This window comes from Stegodyphus dumicola, chromosome 6, assembly GCF_044657685.1.
Source record: "Stegodyphus dumicola isolate Sdum_Otavi_A_Nest chromosome 6, ASM4465768v1".
Lineage (NCBI taxonomy): Eukaryota > Metazoa > Arthropoda > Arachnida > Araneae > Eresidae > Stegodyphus > Stegodyphus dumicola.
This window is the reverse complement of record NC_140773.1, coordinates 57,501,163-57,520,050: the sequence shown is the minus strand read 5'-3', so window position 1 is coordinate 57,520,050 and position 18,888 is coordinate 57,501,163. Positions and strand designations below refer to the sequence as shown.

The window sequence follows — 18,888 nt, the reverse complement described above, 5'->3', positions numbered from 1 at the left end:
TTTTCTTCTAAGTCAGACGGATACATTTTTACCAGAGCTTGAGCCTTAACCTTGATAATGTCCTCGGTCAGTGTATTATCCGTAAGAAAACTAAATGTGTCATAAAGGCTGGTATACGCAGTGCGTCTCTTTGTCATTTCAGCGCAAAGCACATCCAGAACAATAAAAAAAAAACATTAATCTTAAAGGAATCTTTGGCACTGCGAGAGGGAGTCTCATCTGGCCCTTCATCGAACTGTCGTTTTCTCTTACGAACTCTAGTTTCGGATTCTTTAAATTCTGAATCTGGTGCAAGAGCTTTTGCCTTAAGATAATAGCTATTATACATGTCCTCAGTTCTGCAGTGAGATAAATATTGAATTAAACTGTCGTAAAGTCGCACCATCGTGTTAAACTCGATGCCAGGTTCTTGAAGAGATTTATTTACAATATCGACGTGTTTTAGTAGATCTTCCCAAATAACTGTGAGTAATACCATCTCCAAAGTATTCATTTGATGGATTAAGGTTTGTGCCTCAATCACTGTTGTAGGTTTCATACCTTCACTAGTTGAAATATTTGTAAGAATACCACGTATATCATCATAATGGGCACATAATGTTTTTACAGCCTCATAACGTGCTGACCATCTGGTCTCTGAAAGTCTTTTTACAGAAATTTTACTTCCCAAAGACCTTAGTTTAGACCATCTTTGAGGGGACGCTGCAAAGAAATTGTCGAGCGATTGCAAAATTTCAAAAAATTTTACAGCTTCTAAGCAGCTTTCTGCCGCCGCTGTGCCAACTAGATTAAGACTATGAGCTCCACATGGTACCCAAGTGGCTGCGCTGTTGATTTCCCTAAATCTAGTTTGTACTCCCGAATACACTCCGCTCATATTAGCCGCATTGTCATAAGACTGACATCTGCAAAATTTTGGGTCTATTCCCTGATTTTCTAAAACTGAAATTAGAGTGTCAAAAAGATACTTGGCATCATGTTTTTCTATTTTAACAAACATCAAAAATATTTCATATATATCTCCAGTTTTTGAGACATATCTAATAACTATGGAGAGTTGATCCGTATGGCTAACGTCAGGTGTAGAATCCACAGTGATTCCATAATACTTGGCTTCTTTGATTTCTGTAACTATTTTTTCCAATACTTTTGACCCCAGTAAAATTATTAGTTCTTCATACGTTGTGGAGGATAAATATGATACTTTTCCGCGGCCTGGATTACCGTATCTTCTTACATGTTCTTCTAGAAACGGATCAAATTTGGCTAAGAGATCGATACACCCAAGAAAATTGCCATTACTAGGATCACCATGTATTTCATTATCGCCTCTAAACGCTAGTCCCCTTTCGGCCAAAAACTTAATTACTTCCACTACTCTTCTTAAAACCGTTGTCCAATATGTGCTTTCTTTTTCCTTGACAATATCAAACGTCTCATCAATTTTTCTAGTTTGTTGGTAGTTCACTAAAGCAGAAATAGATGCAAAATGTTCTTTTGACACTTCATGACTTGAAATTCTCGAATGTGCGTTTTTCCAGTCATTAGCCTGTAAGGAATTGGTTACACAGGTTTGGATTTCCAGGTAGGTCCGATTTGAACAAAATACATTTATAACAAAAAAACTTGCCAGTAGATTCGGAAAATATCAACCAGTCCCTTTTTATAATATCATTGTTGTTCAGTTTTCTGAAAAAATAATCTTGTGATGGACATCTCATTATTTCGCCAAATTTAGTGGCGTATAACTTAAAGTTTATATCCAATTTCTGCACAGGGTGATTACGAGAGAAGTAATCGATAAGATCTGCGCTTATGGTTGTCCACCGTGCTGGATCAGAACTGAAAATACTTGAGGCTGATATTGTTGGTAGTGATTCAGGCACCACCTGCTTGGAAGCGTCGTTAAAATTTCGTAAACCCCCGTCAGCCTCGTCTTCTGTGACATTCTCAGTTTTATTGGTTGAACATTCTTGCGAGTCCCAACAAGCCTCAGCTTCTTTAGGTCTAACCTCGATCGAGGAAATATCTACCGCATCTGCATTATCTTCTGTCTCCATAGAAATGTTAACATATTTCAATAAAGAACCTTTAATTTTACTAAGCGACTCACTCACTTTCTCTTTCTTTTTGCGTTTTTCATGTCCACTTTGGTGTTTTCTTTTATATCCATCAGACATTTTTTGCTAAAAAAAAAAAATATTTAAAAAAAGCTTTTATAAATTGCGCTTAAAAGTTTAAAATAATTTTTAACTTTCTGATATACCATAATAAAAGCGATGGGCACGCACAAACTAAAATTTAAACTTGTTTTCTCCTTCTTCTCGTCACCTTTAAATATACATTTTAGTTTGCGCCCGTCGCTTTTATTATGCTATCAGAAAGCTAAAAAGTTATTTTAAATTTGTTAAGAAATGCATTTTAAACTTGTAAAAACGAAACTCGGATTTACGAGTATGGATTAAAATTAAGCTATTCCGAAGGTGATTTGGACTGTACTATTTCTACGACTACTACTGGAGATTTTTTACAATAGTATGGCCAAACCACCCCATAGTAGGCCTACTCAAAGTTCCTTGCATTGTGCTGCATTCTACGGCGGACTATTATACTAATAAGAAGTGATAAAATGAAAATTCTATTATTTATAATGGAATGAAGCAATATTCCAGAATCAAAAACTAGGTTGAAATAAGTAGAGTATAAAAACAACTTTCCTTTACTTACCTTACTTATAATAAATTTAACTTCCAGTTTTTAAACTAAAGATTGACTTGGGGTTGAGCGTGATTAAATACAAGCACAGGCATACACGCTCTATCGTAGTGTTTACATATTAACTTATTACACAACTGAGCTACTAAAACAAAAGACTTTAGCAGCAGGGAAAACCTCTCGATCGCGCGCAAGCGTTTGGTAGTGGGCATGGAAACATGGCCAACTGTGTTAAACGCATGTGCCCGTCCGAGAGGTTTTCCCGGCGGCTAATGTCTTGTCATGTTCATGTACTAAAACCCTGGAATTCTGCATGGAATTTGGTAGATATAAAAGTTGCATTGTTGCAGATAAACTCAATTCTGGAATTATGGCTATTGAAAATGGCTCTATGAAAAATAAAAACATTAAAATCCCAAAAGAAAATAATGTTATTTTACCGCATCATCACATTTTCGGATTTATATCTACAACAAAATTATTACTTAATATTAGCGGTCAATTTCAGTTAAAAAATGTTTATTATTTCGCGGCCTACGCTGCTGGAGTGCCTAGGGCCTACGACACCCTTAATCCGGCCCTGATGTTACAACCTAAACTTGGGACATGGGCAAAATGTAATAAGTTCTGTGAAATGTTCTAAGAAAGTTATGCTTATGTACTGCTCAATGTCAAATGTATTATATATACTGTATGAAATAGGCTATCCAAAGATCCTTCTTACAATTATAAAGCTATGTTCATATTCATGTAATAAATGTAAAATGTTCAAAGATTACTTTCTATGTGCAAATACTAACAGTAAGTAATGTATTCCCTAGTAATCATTAAAGCAAATGTATTATAGCTAATGTAGGTAAAATCTTCAAGGTGTGTAAAATCTCCAAGGTATGTAATATCTTCAAGGCCCCTATATTGCCATGTAAGAGCACATATATTTTTTCAATAAACTCCCGATGAGGTTCTTATGGGCCCTGTGGGGATGTAGTTCTAGATTGGTTGCAGGAAGTGGACAATACCCGAATTGTCTATGAAAGCCGCCCGGGTGTCCACCCCTGCTGTCACCTGTCACCTGTAATAAAAAATAGCGCCCCACACCATCATACTAAGGTTTATGGCTGTATGCCTTTGTAAAATAAAGGCTGATTGGGACCGCTAACCCCATCCTCTCCAGACACGAACACGGTGGTCATCTGCTTCAAGAGTGAAGCGGGATTCATCGCTGAACACTATACGATGCCAATCTGATGGCAGCCATGATGATCGACTGCGACACCACTCCAGACGACTCTGACGATGTTATGGGGTAAAGGCGAATATCTTAAAGTGTCCTGTGTGAGCGTAACCCCGCCTCAGACAAGCGCCGTCAGATGGTGGACGGTACCACGGGAGGTATAGACGTGGCTGTAGTGCGTTGAATAGTCGATAATGATACCATTGTGGCGGTTCGGACCTGACGAACATTCATCCTATCCCTCCCTCGCATTTGTGCTCCTTGGCCTTCCAGAGCCTTCATTTCGTCGGCAATTTCCTAGTAGCAACCATTGCTATCAACATCTTTGCACAGCAGTGACTGTACGCTGCAGGTGGCGGCCTATTGCTCGGTATAACAACCCAGCTTCACGCAACCCTACAATGCGACCACGTTCGAAGTGGTTTAGTTGTCTGTAAGGTTTTCGATATCGTCGTAATGGCATCTTTAGTAACTTCTTTACGGAATTACAATGGCAGCAACAAAAAAAAAAAAAAAAAAAAAAAAAAAAAGATAATTTTTTCGCCTGTGTTACTGGTTTTATACTTTGCGAATTGCGCACTAGAAATGCGCGCTATGATCGCAATTCCTGTTCATTTTCCTTGAAACTTTGATTTTACCCAGATATTACTGTCCAGGAACCAGGTTTTAGATTTTTCTGCTCTACATGGGGAAAAAAAAAAAAAAAAAAAAAAAAAAAAAAAAAAAAATTCAGGTTTTAAATTACGCTTAAACGGGCGTTTTTTTAACGTTTTGTGTGTTACCTTTATTTATCAAATATCATGTTCTTCGCACTTAAACCATAAAATTCAATTCAACAGTAATACCGCAAAACAATTTTAAAAGAGCATTTCTTTAGAATTTCAAGGACCTAGACTTACGAATAACTCTAAAATTTAGCGCCAATTTATGATTTTTAGTACTGAAACTGAAAGAGAAGGCAAATATTTTCGACATTAAACATTTCGTTACTTCGAAATAAATTTGACAAACTATTCAATTCTGAATATTTCGCTAAATATGTTTTTAAAATACTCCATCCATTTAATCATAAAATAGTATTTCAAAATTACGGTACTTACGTATTATCGCAACCAGGTTGGCGCGATTTGTAAGTTTGAGTAAAAAAGTATGAATAGAAAGAAAATGTACATTTATTAATTACAGATAATTTTTAATACAGTTTTTTATATTATTTTGTTTTAAAATATAAAATAGCAATTAAACCCTTCCGGTTTCGAATTTGAATAAGTTGCAGAATTATTTTTTCGGCAGAAATCTTTTGGCTATTGCTTTTAGCACTGATTGAAAACCGTATTCGCCATAACCATGTACACGTCGACTTATTTTTACTTAAAAAAACATCCCAGAATTGCACAAAAATGGCATTGCGCACACTCTTGACTTTATCCATGTACACTGCTATTTTCTCATAAATTACAAATGCAGGAGAATTTTGTGAATCTCCACATGCTCTTTTTATAAAACTACGTATAACACGTAGGGTTGCCGTAAGTAGGGTCGCCAAATTTGGCAATTTATGCGAATTTTGGCCTGGTTGCGTTAATACGTAAGTACCAAAATTACTTCCAAAATATAAAAGGTTTTAAATAATAAAATATATAGTGATTGATTTTTTTTAAATATAAATTAGCAGCTGGCAAATTAATGGCTAATAAAGTTTACTGTAAAATTAACTTTCTTCATCCTATTTACGATTAAATTAATTTTAGTGAAAGCTTCAGTCTAATCAGCTACTCTTCCCTACTCTCAGTTAAAAAGTAGTGCTTTGTTTTAAATACATAAAACTTTAAGCAGATCTCTTAGTAACCACTACGATTTAGAATGTAATGCCATGTCTTACTACAATTTTCCTGAAAATCGTCCTTATATTGATAGTCACAACGGTCATATAATTATAGGAAGTATGAACATTTTCATTGTCCTAAAGCCCACCAGCGGCCTAGCGGTAACGTCGCTGAACACTGGTAGTTCGGTCCTAGGTTCGAATCCCGCGAACGGGCTGGCTGCATGGGCGTTTTCGGGGGTTTCACCATGTGTAACGTGTATACGAGCCAGTTTCCCTTAGAAAGTCCTCCACGAAGGCCTCCCTCCCTTAAGGCGAGATAGCCCTCGAGTGCTTTGCCGTAATCTAATTAATCACTGTCCTAAAACTGAGACAACTAATGAAATTAGGAACGAAGTTTAGACCAATCTATTAAGTCAACAAAACGTATTGCCTCAGAACTATTAAAAAAGACATTATTGAAATCATTATTAGAACTAACTACAAAATCAATTTTCCTACTACTATATTTTTAAATTGGAAATTTTCTGTTTTAAAGAATATCAAAAATAAACTTTCTAAGTTTCGTTATTTATTTTTTTCCTGAACAGGCCTGAAATTAGAAATAAAGTTTTGGAACTTAAGCAGAATTTTCTGATTATAAAAGTGAACAAAGCTAGTAACCATTTCAGTATCATTAAAAAAAAAAAAAAGTCATTACTCGCTTTTTGAAAATGAACTTCAGCAACCTATTATTCACAGGCTCACTGATTTCAGTGTTTTATCTATTACCAACAAGATCAAAGCCTTTCACTGAAAAGTCAAGATTTCAGTCCTTACAGACTGCAACAAATTTTCTAACCTCTGTCCCTTGCCCAAATTGCATAAATCTCGCGTTAAATTTAGATTTATTGCTAATGGTACTAGAAAAAACAAAAAAGCAACTATATTTTTGCTCTCAAAAAAAATTGTGATATTATTTTTGCATTAGAAAGAGCACTATTACAATTGGATTATTAATAATAACGTTCCAGTTCTTTCCGCACATAAAAATGCTGAAATAAAAGAAATCGCAGCTGTTACAATTCTGAAAATTTATACACCTCTCTTCCATTAACAAAAATTTACAACAGTCTTTTAACTCTTCCTTCGCTTTTTCCTGAAATGCTGACTGTAGTTACAGAAGACTATTGGAAAATTTGCCTTAGTTGTGCGCTGTTTCATAACTTCATTTAGTTCAGAGAAGTTTTTCAACAAATAAACGGAATTCCAATGAGGTCGAATTTTTCAACACAAGTTTGCAATTTATGCCTTTTTCAAAGAAATTTCACTTCCCAAAGTTTTTCAATCAAGTTGAGTAAAATTAATTTACTAAAATTTTTAGGTATATTCATGATATTTTTGCTATAAATAATTCTGAAAAAATATAAGCACATACTACTTTCCGTTCAAACTAGATTCTTAATAAAACTAATACCACGCAAAAAGAAATCACCTATTTAGATTTACATATTTTTGATTAGAAGTAAATTAAATTTTATGACAAAAGAAAGGATTTTAATTTTAACACAATAATATTAATTAACTGGGATTCTAACGTTTCTACGAAAATACTAGATTCAAATAATTCACAATTAACTTCTTAGGACCAGGAATATTTCTAGAAGTTAATTAATTACGTTTAAGAAAATATATTACTTTTCGTCAATATCTTAAGAGAATATAAAATTTCGAAGTATTTCATTAGCCTTTCCCTTGAAGGAGCAGGCATTAACTACCAAATTTAATTTCTTTTTCTTAATTACGAAATGATCGCATTATTCTAAACTTTAAGCAGAAATGCAAAGCGGTGTGACTAAAATGATTGACTTGTAAATACTGTAATTATGTTTTTAATGAACTGTTTTTATATATATTATTCTGACTCTATGCTGTTATTAACAAGGCCTGATATTCATTTCATTAGACGCAATGAAGCCGAATTGCTTGAAGACTTTATTGTTCAATCTTACTCTTTTTGCCTTCCGCAGAATAATTTTTAAACTCTTAATAAGCCATTTTGTCCGGCTCCCCCAACCTTCTCAACTCTGTTTTTCATCACAGTCCCAAAATACTTTCTTTCAGAATAAATTAACAGTTTTATTATTTTATGCCAAATTTCTTGCCAACACATTAAAGTAAACAACCTTGATTTAGTTATACCATGGTGGTAAGAATTATTAATTATTTCTTACCTCCATAGTTTATACGTTGAGTACAATCTCAAGGACGATAATCTTAAATTAAAAGTCGTTTTTTCACTTTTGCGCAATGATTTTAGACGTTAATGATAAATCATCTGCGTCTTTTCCTCCACATTCTCAGTAAGATGTTTAAGAGTTAATTTTTGCGCCATTTTTTGCATCACATATTATCACGAATACAGCTTAAGAATATCAAGTAAGTTTTTAGTGTTTTTATACTTTCACTTTTAGTTGTTTTTAGGATTTATTCTATAACTATTACATTATCAACAGTGTCGTACAAAAATTTTATCTTCAATTACAGAGTGATTAACTTTCATTAAATTTTAGTTGCGGGGAAAGCAATTAAGTTTCTAAGGTAGTTATTTTTTTTATTTTTACGCAGTAATGCTTTTCTTTTTTTCTTTTTGTATTATTTAGTTTTTTTCGAGATCTGAATTAGAGAGAGTTATATTCGTAGCTATTTGAGAATAGGGAGTAATTTTTATTAAAAAAAAAAAAAATTCTATATTTATTTAAGTTGTTTCTGTTCACTTAAATGGTCAAGAAGGACGAAACATGTGTTCAGAACTCCTTAATTGCTCTTGTTTAATGTTTTAATGAATTATTTGATGAATTATGATTTAATTATCACCTTGCTTAAATCTTTTAATTATTATTAATTTATTATAGACAGCAATCATACACAGTATCATAGACAGCAATCAGTAGTTACACTTCAAACTACTAAGAACGTTGAGCTCTACGCAAAAATCTCATCAAAATTTAAATGCAAAAATCTCACGGATATCTCAATACTTCGAATTCAGATCTAAATTACCAACTGAGAAAGGTCTTCCCGGTCTTATATAGTTCTTCCCGGCAACCGAGAAATCTCTAGTACCTTTCACTTTTCGATGCATATAAGGGCCAGATACGGTTAGAGTTACATAGAGGGATTAATTACACATTAATTCAATCACAATACCAATTATAATTACCCGAATATAGAAAAAAGTCACCAATTTTAGAGCCTTTCGGCGATTTTTCGCCAATTTTGGCGACAAATATTAGTCACCAAAACAGTCGTTATTTCGCTCATTTAGCGAGATGGGCATTTATTTAATGTTAAAATACAGACTTGACATGCAATCTAATTTTCCCAGCAGAGCTCTATTTCTCAAACATCTCATGTCACATTAGACAAAAAGTATTAGAATTCACATAAAATTTCACTACAATTAATTTCATAAGCACAAAATTCGTATAAATATAGTATAATAATCAAATAAATTTCTAATTTACAACTGTCCGAAAACAAATGTGAGCCACTGTAAGTAACTTATTGTGTATCATTCCTGATAAATTTTTTTTCTCATTGTTCGCTTTAGTAGTATTTCCTTTTTGTATAAATATTTTTAATTTTAGATGCTTTTATTTTTCGTTGCTAATTTGTAATCATTTTTCTTTTGTTCACAATTTACTTTATTAATATTTCTGATTTTATGTTACGTTGCACTAATCCACCATCCAAGATCGTCCACTCGCCTAGGGAAATGCTGTGATTATATGAAATATAGGCGATAACTTTATCTTCTTTTTGCCTCACCTATAAGCAGTTCACAGAACGCTGCCATTGGATGAAGAGTAAGATCTTTAATTTAAATTTCGAATTTAATGTCTGCAGTTGCTTAACCCGCGAGCACGCGCTGCAAAATTACGAGCACAAGTTGAATCGTTGAGTATGTCATACCCGAAAGCAATTAACACATTTTAAATTGCATTAATTATATAAATATCAGTATAAATATGGATTAACATAAAAAACAATTGGCTTTAGAATATTTTAAAGAATATAATAAATGAAATACTTACAATTATTTTGCACATCTCTGGCAGAGTAAACACATTTGTTCTATACAAATATTACATTTCTCTCACAAAAACCGCGTCTTTTTGTCTTTGTTTTTAAGTCACTCGGCGCATCTTCTGTAAATGTTTTTCATCCTTTTAGATGGTGGTTCCCTGTTGCAATCTCCTGAAATTACTTTTTCTTTTAGTTTCAAAGGAAGCATGCTTTGCTGTCGCCGTTCATTTATGTAATCTTCCACTAATTTCAGTCCTAATGATTAGAGAGAAGAACGCTTGCTTCCAAACTGGGATTGTGATTCTTTTGTAGAAAGTAAGATTATTTGTGCATTAATTGCTACAACATTTAAAATCGAGGAAAAAAATCACCATAGGCCACCGTTTTGATACTCTAGCTGTAGAAGATGCTGCTCCCATTTCATCTACAGCATCTACTGCTAGGTTAGATTATAAAATGTATAATCTCTGGCCTTTTTTAGTACTGTAATGCTTTCTTCAATTTTATTATCATTGTGCATAGTTGATAGTAGGACAACTCTTCTGTTTTTCCTTGGTGCATAAGAAACAATCGTTGTTTCTTTCTGGAAACCAGCAATTGATGAATATGCTTCCCGTTTCTTCGTTAGAAAATCCGACTGAATTTCTGTCTTATTCTTTCTTACAGTTCCGACTATAGTTATTTTCTTCCTTAGTAGGTCCTGAGATAGCTGGTATTCCATATACCATTTATTTTCTTAGAGGCGAACCAAACAACATCATAAGGTCTATTTTTAGACCAGGTGGATCGGGTCGTATTCCTATCATTTGCAACCATTTATCTACAAATTCTGTCCAGAATTGTACAATGATTGCATCAAAAGCTTTACAATAGCATTGTTATCATTGCAATCAAGCTTCACATTGCATTGTTATCAAACTGAAACTGCCCTTTGGCTGTTGGCCGGCGTATATTTAAATTTTCCACGTATAAAACACTTTGGAATCAACCAGTGCACATACTTTTATGCCATATTTGGCAGGTTTTTTTTTAGCTAAATATGGCATAAAAATATGTCAATATCATCCGCTGAATGGTTCTAATTTTTCATCAATTGTTACATATTCACCTACAGTGTAGGCTTTCTGACAGTTCTCGATGAATTTTTTAAAAAAGTGTCTTATGGGAGCGAGTTTATCTACATTTCTTCTGTTCGGACGACTTCGAATGTAAGCGATAAGCGATAAGCAACGGAGGACGTGGGCACTGTCCCTTTACCAAAAGGTTAATCGGTATAGCACCACGTCCACCTATATCTAGAGCCTAAAGAGGAATCACAAGACGCCACGCGCCGGGCGCCCAAACCCAGAGCCAAATTCAACCCGGGGGCAGTCCAACAGACCAAATGCCCACGAAAGACAGTCCCAACAACCGCCCAGGCCCCACATTTATTAAATAAAATAACAAAAGCATGCAGGGCCAAAAAGGGCGAGTTTGGACAATAAGCAAAAATTTTACAAAGGTGTAATACACACAAATATAGAATATACATAAGCTAAAGTACAGTCTGATGTTGGGCAGCCCAATAATATACAATGAATAAATATAGACAGTAGAATTAGACTTAATGACAATATAACATAAAAATAGAGAACATAGTGAAATAAGGAATGTAAATGATTACAGCAATACACAGAGGATATACCAAAAGAAATAAAAATAAAAGAATACAATGTAACAGAATGCAAGCGGTACAATACACTTGATCACGTGGTATTGTGGGAAAAACATGCAATAAGGCTAATTATACGATTATGAGGAATAAAAATAACATATTTAGCCTGCATAAAAGTTAACGAATATAAGATACTATACAATACTATACAATATTACAATACAATACAATACAAAAAAAAAAAAAAATTAACATATTTAACCTGTACTAAAAGCCAACTGATATAAGATACTATACAATACTATACAATACCACAATACAATACGATACAGTAGATACAATACCACAATATAATACGATACAGTAGATGCTATACAATACTATACAATGAAAATACAAAATACATTCAGTGTTGGTGACACAAAAATACATTTAAAATTGTCATGACACTAGTGATGAAAATACAAAATACATTCAGTGTTGGTGACACAAAAATACATTTAAAATTGTCATGATACCAGTGATCCTAATGCAGCAAATAAATTGATGCAGTTACCTGCATAAAAGATAACTTATATAAGATACCATACAATACTATACAATACTAATATACAATACAATACAAAAGCTAATTAAACGATTATAATGAATAAAAATTAACATATTTAACCTGTATAAAGCCAACTGATATAAGATACTATACAATACAAAACAATACCATAATACGATACGATACAGTAGATACTATACAATACTATACAATAGAAATATAAAATACATTCAGTGTTGGTAACACAAATATACATTTAAAATTATCATGACACTTGTGATCCTTATGCAGCAAATAAATTGATGCAGACAGTTAAATGTGTTACTATACATTTGCAAAGGATGAAATATAGACTTAAGTATGCCACAAATTATAAACATATATTATACCGTGAAAAATACAAAATACATTCAATGTTGGTATAAATACAATGGATATATTTAAATCAAACCGAAAGCATCCTAGTAAGATATGGAATCGCTTGCAGGATATTGTTTTGTGGAATACATCCCTTCCAGTTCCATCTTCTGCCCACAGATCTTTTACATTGAAGTGAGAGGATTTGTGAGCACCACATGTATGCAAAGTCCTAAAAGTGATTTCACATTCATCCGTTATCTTTTCATCGCTCTCACGTACAAATCGTTCCTGAATAGAACTGATGTAAATATTTATACATTGAATTGTCATTTCTATCATGTCATTATCGATGAGCAGAGACCAGGAATCCAACGGTGTTGATGCATCTTTTTCTGAAATTTTGAATGTAATGTTTTTAGAACAAGTCTTAACATTGGTTCGGAATTTGTTTTTCTTACGTATCAGGCCGTTTTTACCAACATAACTTTGATCATTTGACTCACTTTCTAATTTAGTCTCTGTTGATGAATTATGATTGCTATTGTATTCGAAATCGAAATCGAGTCAATGGCTAGGCGGCAATTAGCAGCCAACCGCTACTTTAACCGTCTCTGTTGGTAAATTGCCCTAAGGCGTTGGTATTTAAGTTTTTAATTAAGGCGATTTACGCCGCGCCAACTACGCGAAACTTGTCAATTTTTGTGAAATGTACGTGGAGTAGCATCTGGAATTGCCGTTCGAGCTGTGACAGTATTCGCTAAGCGGAGGCAGATGATTGGCAGGAGACTGTCACGTGGGTGGTCACCCACTCAAGTACAGACTCCGAGCAAAGCAGCTAACGCGTGCTATGATAAATATTGGATATATTAATAATTATCAAGTTTTGAAATATGTTATCCAGATTGGAATAATTAAACTAATATCGTGATCTAAAAGAAGACAAATGGCACAACTGAGGGGTTGCAACAGATTGGCTAAATCAAAATATTCAAATTCACCTTGCAGTAAAACACAGATTGGTCAGTGGTAGTCACATGGGGATCAACCTTCCGTGAACTGTCCACAGCCAATGCATCTTGAAATAGTCGATATCACAATTCAGTGAAGTCTTGGTCAGAGAAATTAAAAACACTAAAGTTCTTACACAACACTGAGGCACATGAGTTACCGAAACTATACACTATGTACATATAGGGACGGTGGTATTTGAGCGAAGTAGCAAATGGTGAAAAACACTTTGCACTAAGATAGCAATAAATAATCAGAGCTTTGAAGATCCAGGTACACGGATCATGTCCATAAGTCCACAATATTACAAAGTCTCTGATATAACAATAAGAAGATTGAAACTGATAAATACGAAAATAACAAATCAGTGCTTTGAAGATCCAGGTACACGGATCATGTCCATAAGTCTATAAAGTTTCAAAGACACTGGTAAAAATGACACAATGAAGATTAAAGATTAAATAAAGATAATAGTACTATGTACAATATATACACATTTCACCATTTGCTGTTATGGAAGATGCCTCTTAAGCGTTTTGCTGCATTTTCTTATAGTAGGATCATAATTTATCAGATCGCGGATATGTTCGTATTGAGAAAGTTCTATTTTAGCATAGAAATTATGGGTCATGGTGAGAATTTGATCAGCTATGGGTCTTATTTTTATTTCTTTATGTATCTGCAGGTTACGTACGAACCATAGGGAGTTAACAATTTGCCTGAGTATTTTGTTCTGAAAGACCTGTAGTTTGTGTCTATAAGTCTTGTACACAGTGGCCCAGATAGGCACAGTATAATGTAGGGTGGGTCTTATTAAGCTGGTATAGATCTAGCAGCGGGGGCTTTGCGGGAGGCATACTCCGTGTGTTCTTTGAATAACAGCCGTGAGTCGAAGACCACTCCTAGATACTTGGTACTTGAAACAATTGCTAGGGGTTGATCATTAATTTTTATATTTACATTCACAGGAATGAACTTCCGATGACGTCTGAAAAGGAGAATTTGGCTCTTTGAGAGATTTACTTTTAATTTCCATGAATCATAATAGTGCGCTATGATATTCACTGCGCTTTCAAGTTTATCTACCGCGAGCTGAGGTTTTAGCGACTTGGTTAAAATTACTGTGTCGTCCGCATATTTCACTACTTTTGCATTCAAATGAACCGGCATATCATTCGTGTAGATATTAAACAGAAGCGGTTCCAGAGCGCTTCCTTGAGCCACTCCGCTTTTAATTCTTTTTCTTGAAGAGAGAGTCATTAATTTTTCACCTGGAAGGTCCTGTTTTTAAGATAGCTTTTCATGAGCTTAATAAAACTGATGGGCAGATGAACAAGGCGCAGCTTGTAAAGGAGACCATCATGCCAAACCTTGTCAAATGCTTTTTCTAGATCTAGAAAATAGCTGGCGATTGTGTTCTTTTTTGCGAAGGAGTTTGCAATGAATTCTGTAACGTTCACTAGTTGGTGCACGGTACTATGACCGGCTCTAAAACCAAACTGCTCTTTACATATAATACTCTTATCTTCTAAAAGTTAATCACTTTTGGAGCACACTCTCAAATACCTTTCCCAAACTGGAGAGAAGGCTGATCGGACGGTAGAAGTTTAAGTCCTTTGGGTTTTCCCATGAAGGTAAGAAAGGATGGAGTGGCCAACCGGCACTAGAAGTGAAGCATTGCTTCGAAGTTTCGGTCACCAGATGGGGTGTTCTTTGTTTACATTCAGAAACTGCTTGACAGTGTTCTGATAGTATTTCGACACACGACAGTTCCATACAAATCGAAAAAGGGACACTTTCACATGAAAGAAACATTCATAGTGTGATAGATAATAGTAATTTGTATAGTTTAGTGATATTTACGCAAAAATCACATCTTGGTTATTTTTCGATAACTAACAACAGCGATTTTGATTATGAATTTGTTTTATATAATTCTAAGCTGTTGAACTACAAAAATATAAATGCTTGACAGTGTTCTGATAGTATTTCAACACACGACAGTTCAATACAAATCGAAAAAAGGACATTTTCACATGAAAGAAACATTAATAGTGTGATAGATAATAGCAATTTGTATAGTTTAGTGATATTTACGCAAAAATCACATCTTGGTTATTTTTCGATAACTAACAACAGCGATTTTGATTATGAATTTGTTTTATAAAATTCTAAGCTGTTGAACTACAAAAATATAAATTTTAACAAAAATGTTATTCTTAAAAAATGAAAAATACCTTATGGTACCTTTAAAATTGCATACGTCTTTCGATACCCTTGATAGAGTATTCGCTATTTTTATTTTATGTTCCAAATGCCAAAATGTTTTAAATAAAATAAATTTTTTTCACATCCATATATTATTGTAACATGTACCTTTTAAAATTTTTTAGAGGAGAGGCTTTACTGTTGCTCATTTTAAACTCATCGTTTTAATTTTATATATCTGAAAAATAATCCCTTTGGACTTACACGTTTTACTTATTTGGGTTAATTAAAAATAAAATATAGTGAATGCACAGAAATTAAAGATTTGCACATGCCGGAAATGAAAAATATGAAATATATATGGGTATTTATGCATGTGCTTGCAAAAAGCATATATCTGCCTTTAACAAAATACATAAATATTCATTAAATTATTTATAAATGTATTTGAAATGAAGAATTTATTCATTTATAAACAACTGTGAAGAAATCTAATTATTAAATGTATCTAATTTATAATGATTATAAATGTTATCTAAATATATAATTAGATGACATTTATAATTACATCCGATCGCGTCAAAACCCATTGAATTTAATGGTAAATGACCCAATGTTTTGGTCACCACGTAGGGACCGCCGGTGCTTCAGAGCAGGGTACGGGATAAACCTGTTTAGGGTTACTCCATCTTACTTCCTACCTTCATGGGTTTTCCCCGGCTTGACAAACGTAATTATCTGCGCGTGCTTCCACTGTTGCGGAAGTAATTGAGCCTCATACAAGCATTGACTATGTTTGTAATGAGGACTATATAGGTTCTTGGGAGTGCTATTGTATTCTGCCTCCTCTTTGCTTTTAAAGGATTTATCATCTGTTGGAATGGTTTCTAACTCATTTTTCAAGCTTTTCATTTCTTTATCAGAACTTAGATGCCGCCCCATTTTGAACAACTAAAAGAGTGAGGATGAAAATCTGATAAAAGCGAGAAAGCGCGCTGGTGTCACATACCCCCAACGTACTGTTCCTAGAAAAGTATTCGAAGAATCACTTCACGGACTCCCCAGCTTCAAGAATGCCACCTTGAATTCAGCTACAAATGGTTTCGCCCATTTCTAGGAAAGGGGGTTGGAGATAAGGGACAAAGAATATGCCCCCCGGGTATGAGATACCTCTTGCTCAAATTTAATCTGTCTGTAGTTGCTTAACAAATTGAACGATTTAAAACCTATAAATGCATTTGGCAGTTTAAATTTTTATTTTACTTTTTTGTAATAAGTCTAATTGATATAGTAAATTAAAATATTTTATTATAATTGTCACATTCTTGCCACTAGGTGGCGGGCATCTCTTCCTTTACTTTTGCTGTAATTAAGTTCCGAGAATCAGTCGAGATTGGAACCGCTTTGAGGAGCGTAAAGACTCAGAACTAAAAATGTACTGTCTTAAAATAATTATCACCTACCTTGTAAATAGTGTATATTAGCTTTTTATTCCAATAAATAATTAAAAGACAAGATGGCTTGTTAGCAGTAATAGAAACTCTTACTGGAAAACGTGATTATTAGAAGCCTGGCGTCGAGAACACTGAAGATGCAGCAGGTAAGGAATTTTACATTAATTTTATTGTAAATAGAAGAACCTGATGCAACATTTTTATGGCGCCCGAACAGGGACGCCGGGTTTTTTGAAAAGTTCTAATAAAGTGAATTCAAAAGATGAATATTAAAATTGAAGATTTTAATACTTGTTCTTGAAGTATTCAGCAAAAGAATAATTTTGTTTTCTAAGTAAGAGTTAAATATTTGTTTTTCATGAGACGTATATTTTTTGTGTAAGTGTTTGAATCTAAGAAAGATAATGGCTGAAGTAGATAAATTAAAAAAGAAAAGAAGTATCTTAAGAACTGCCGTTACAAAACTATTTAAGAAAATCGAAAGTGAATTAAATAAATCTGAATGTAGTATTAATGAGCTCGAAGAATTGTTAGAACAGCTTAATGCTAAAACCGAAACGCTATCTAATGCCGATGTGGAAGTTGAACCAATTCTGAGTGTAGATGAATTCGAAATTACAGAACAATATCGCGAGAAGATAACGTTATGGAAATTCAGGCTTAAGAAACGGATTAAGGAACTTATTCATGACTTAAATGCACCGAACACACAGCAAAATATAAAAGATACACCTAATGTTAAATTACCAAAACTTTCGATTCCCGTATTTTATGGGAACAGTAGTCAATGGCTTACTTTTTGGAATAGTTTTGAGTCCTCAATACATAATAACGAATCATTGAACAAAGTAGACAAATTTAATTACCTGAAAGCGTATTTAGGAGGAACAGCTGCTAATTGCGTTCAAGGACTTCCGTTATCGCCGAAACATTATGATTCAGCAATTCAAATCTTACACGACCGTTTTGGAAGGAGAGACATTCTTATTAATGCGCACATGAATAATTTGCTGATTATTGAATCATTAAAAAATGCGAATGACATAAAAACATTTCGTAATTTGTATGATAAAGTACAAACACAGATTAGATGTCTCGAAGCGTTAGATGTTGTATCGGAATCTTACAGCGCTTTGCTGTGTCCGATGATTTTGAAGTTATTGCCTTCAGAATTAACGCTTGAATTTCATAGAACACAAAATGTTGGCACCGATTATAACATAAAAGATTTAATGTCATTTTTACACGCAGAACTTTCATCCCGTGAACGCACGAGGTCAACGGTTTCGCAACAGCAAAAAGTATCCGATCGGCGACAGTCTTCTTCCACCCCTGGAACGAAAAGCGCATATGGTTTCTCAAATAGACATAATAAACCAAAGATTCCGACCGCTACAGATTTGTTTACAAAATCCGAATGCAGAGAGGAAAATATGAACTGCGTCTTCTGTAATCAGTTTCACAAGACTTATGACTGTAGTTTCGTTTCCGGCTTATCATTACAAGAAAAAAGGGACATTTTAAAAAGAAAATGTGCTTGCTATAAATGCCTAAAATTACACCATTTGGCTCAAAACTGCAGAACAAAAATAACTTGTTCTATTTGTAAAAAACAACATGCAACTATTATGTGTAATAAACAAAATCCTTCTGTCGAGGTTTCGGAAATTAAAAAAGACGAACAGATAGAAAATAAAGTACTTTCAAATCAAGCAGGATGTTCAGAAGTATATTTGCAAACTTTAATTGTTCGCATATATGGAAGAGGGAATAACCAATTTGTTCGAGCGATAATTGACACCGGAAGTCAAA

At 33.9% G+C, this 18,888-nt stretch overlaps 1 protein-coding gene across 1 annotated transcript; it reads right to left on the bottom strand.

Annotated features, from left to right (window-relative positions):
• Positions 1-133: 133 nt before the first annotated feature.
• LOC146996748 (zinc finger MYM-type protein 1-like) lies at positions 134-16,564 on the bottom strand. The gene is made up of 3 exons (XM_085819654.1): positions 16,324-16,564; positions 12,554-12,798; positions 134-1,549 (listed from the first exon to the last, which is right to left on the bottom strand). The coding sequence occupies exons 1-3, from the start codon at positions 16,562-16,564 to the stop codon at positions 134-136; spliced, it is 1,902 nt and encodes a 633-aa protein (XP_085675780.1).
• Positions 16,565-18,888: the final 2,324 nt, after the last annotated feature.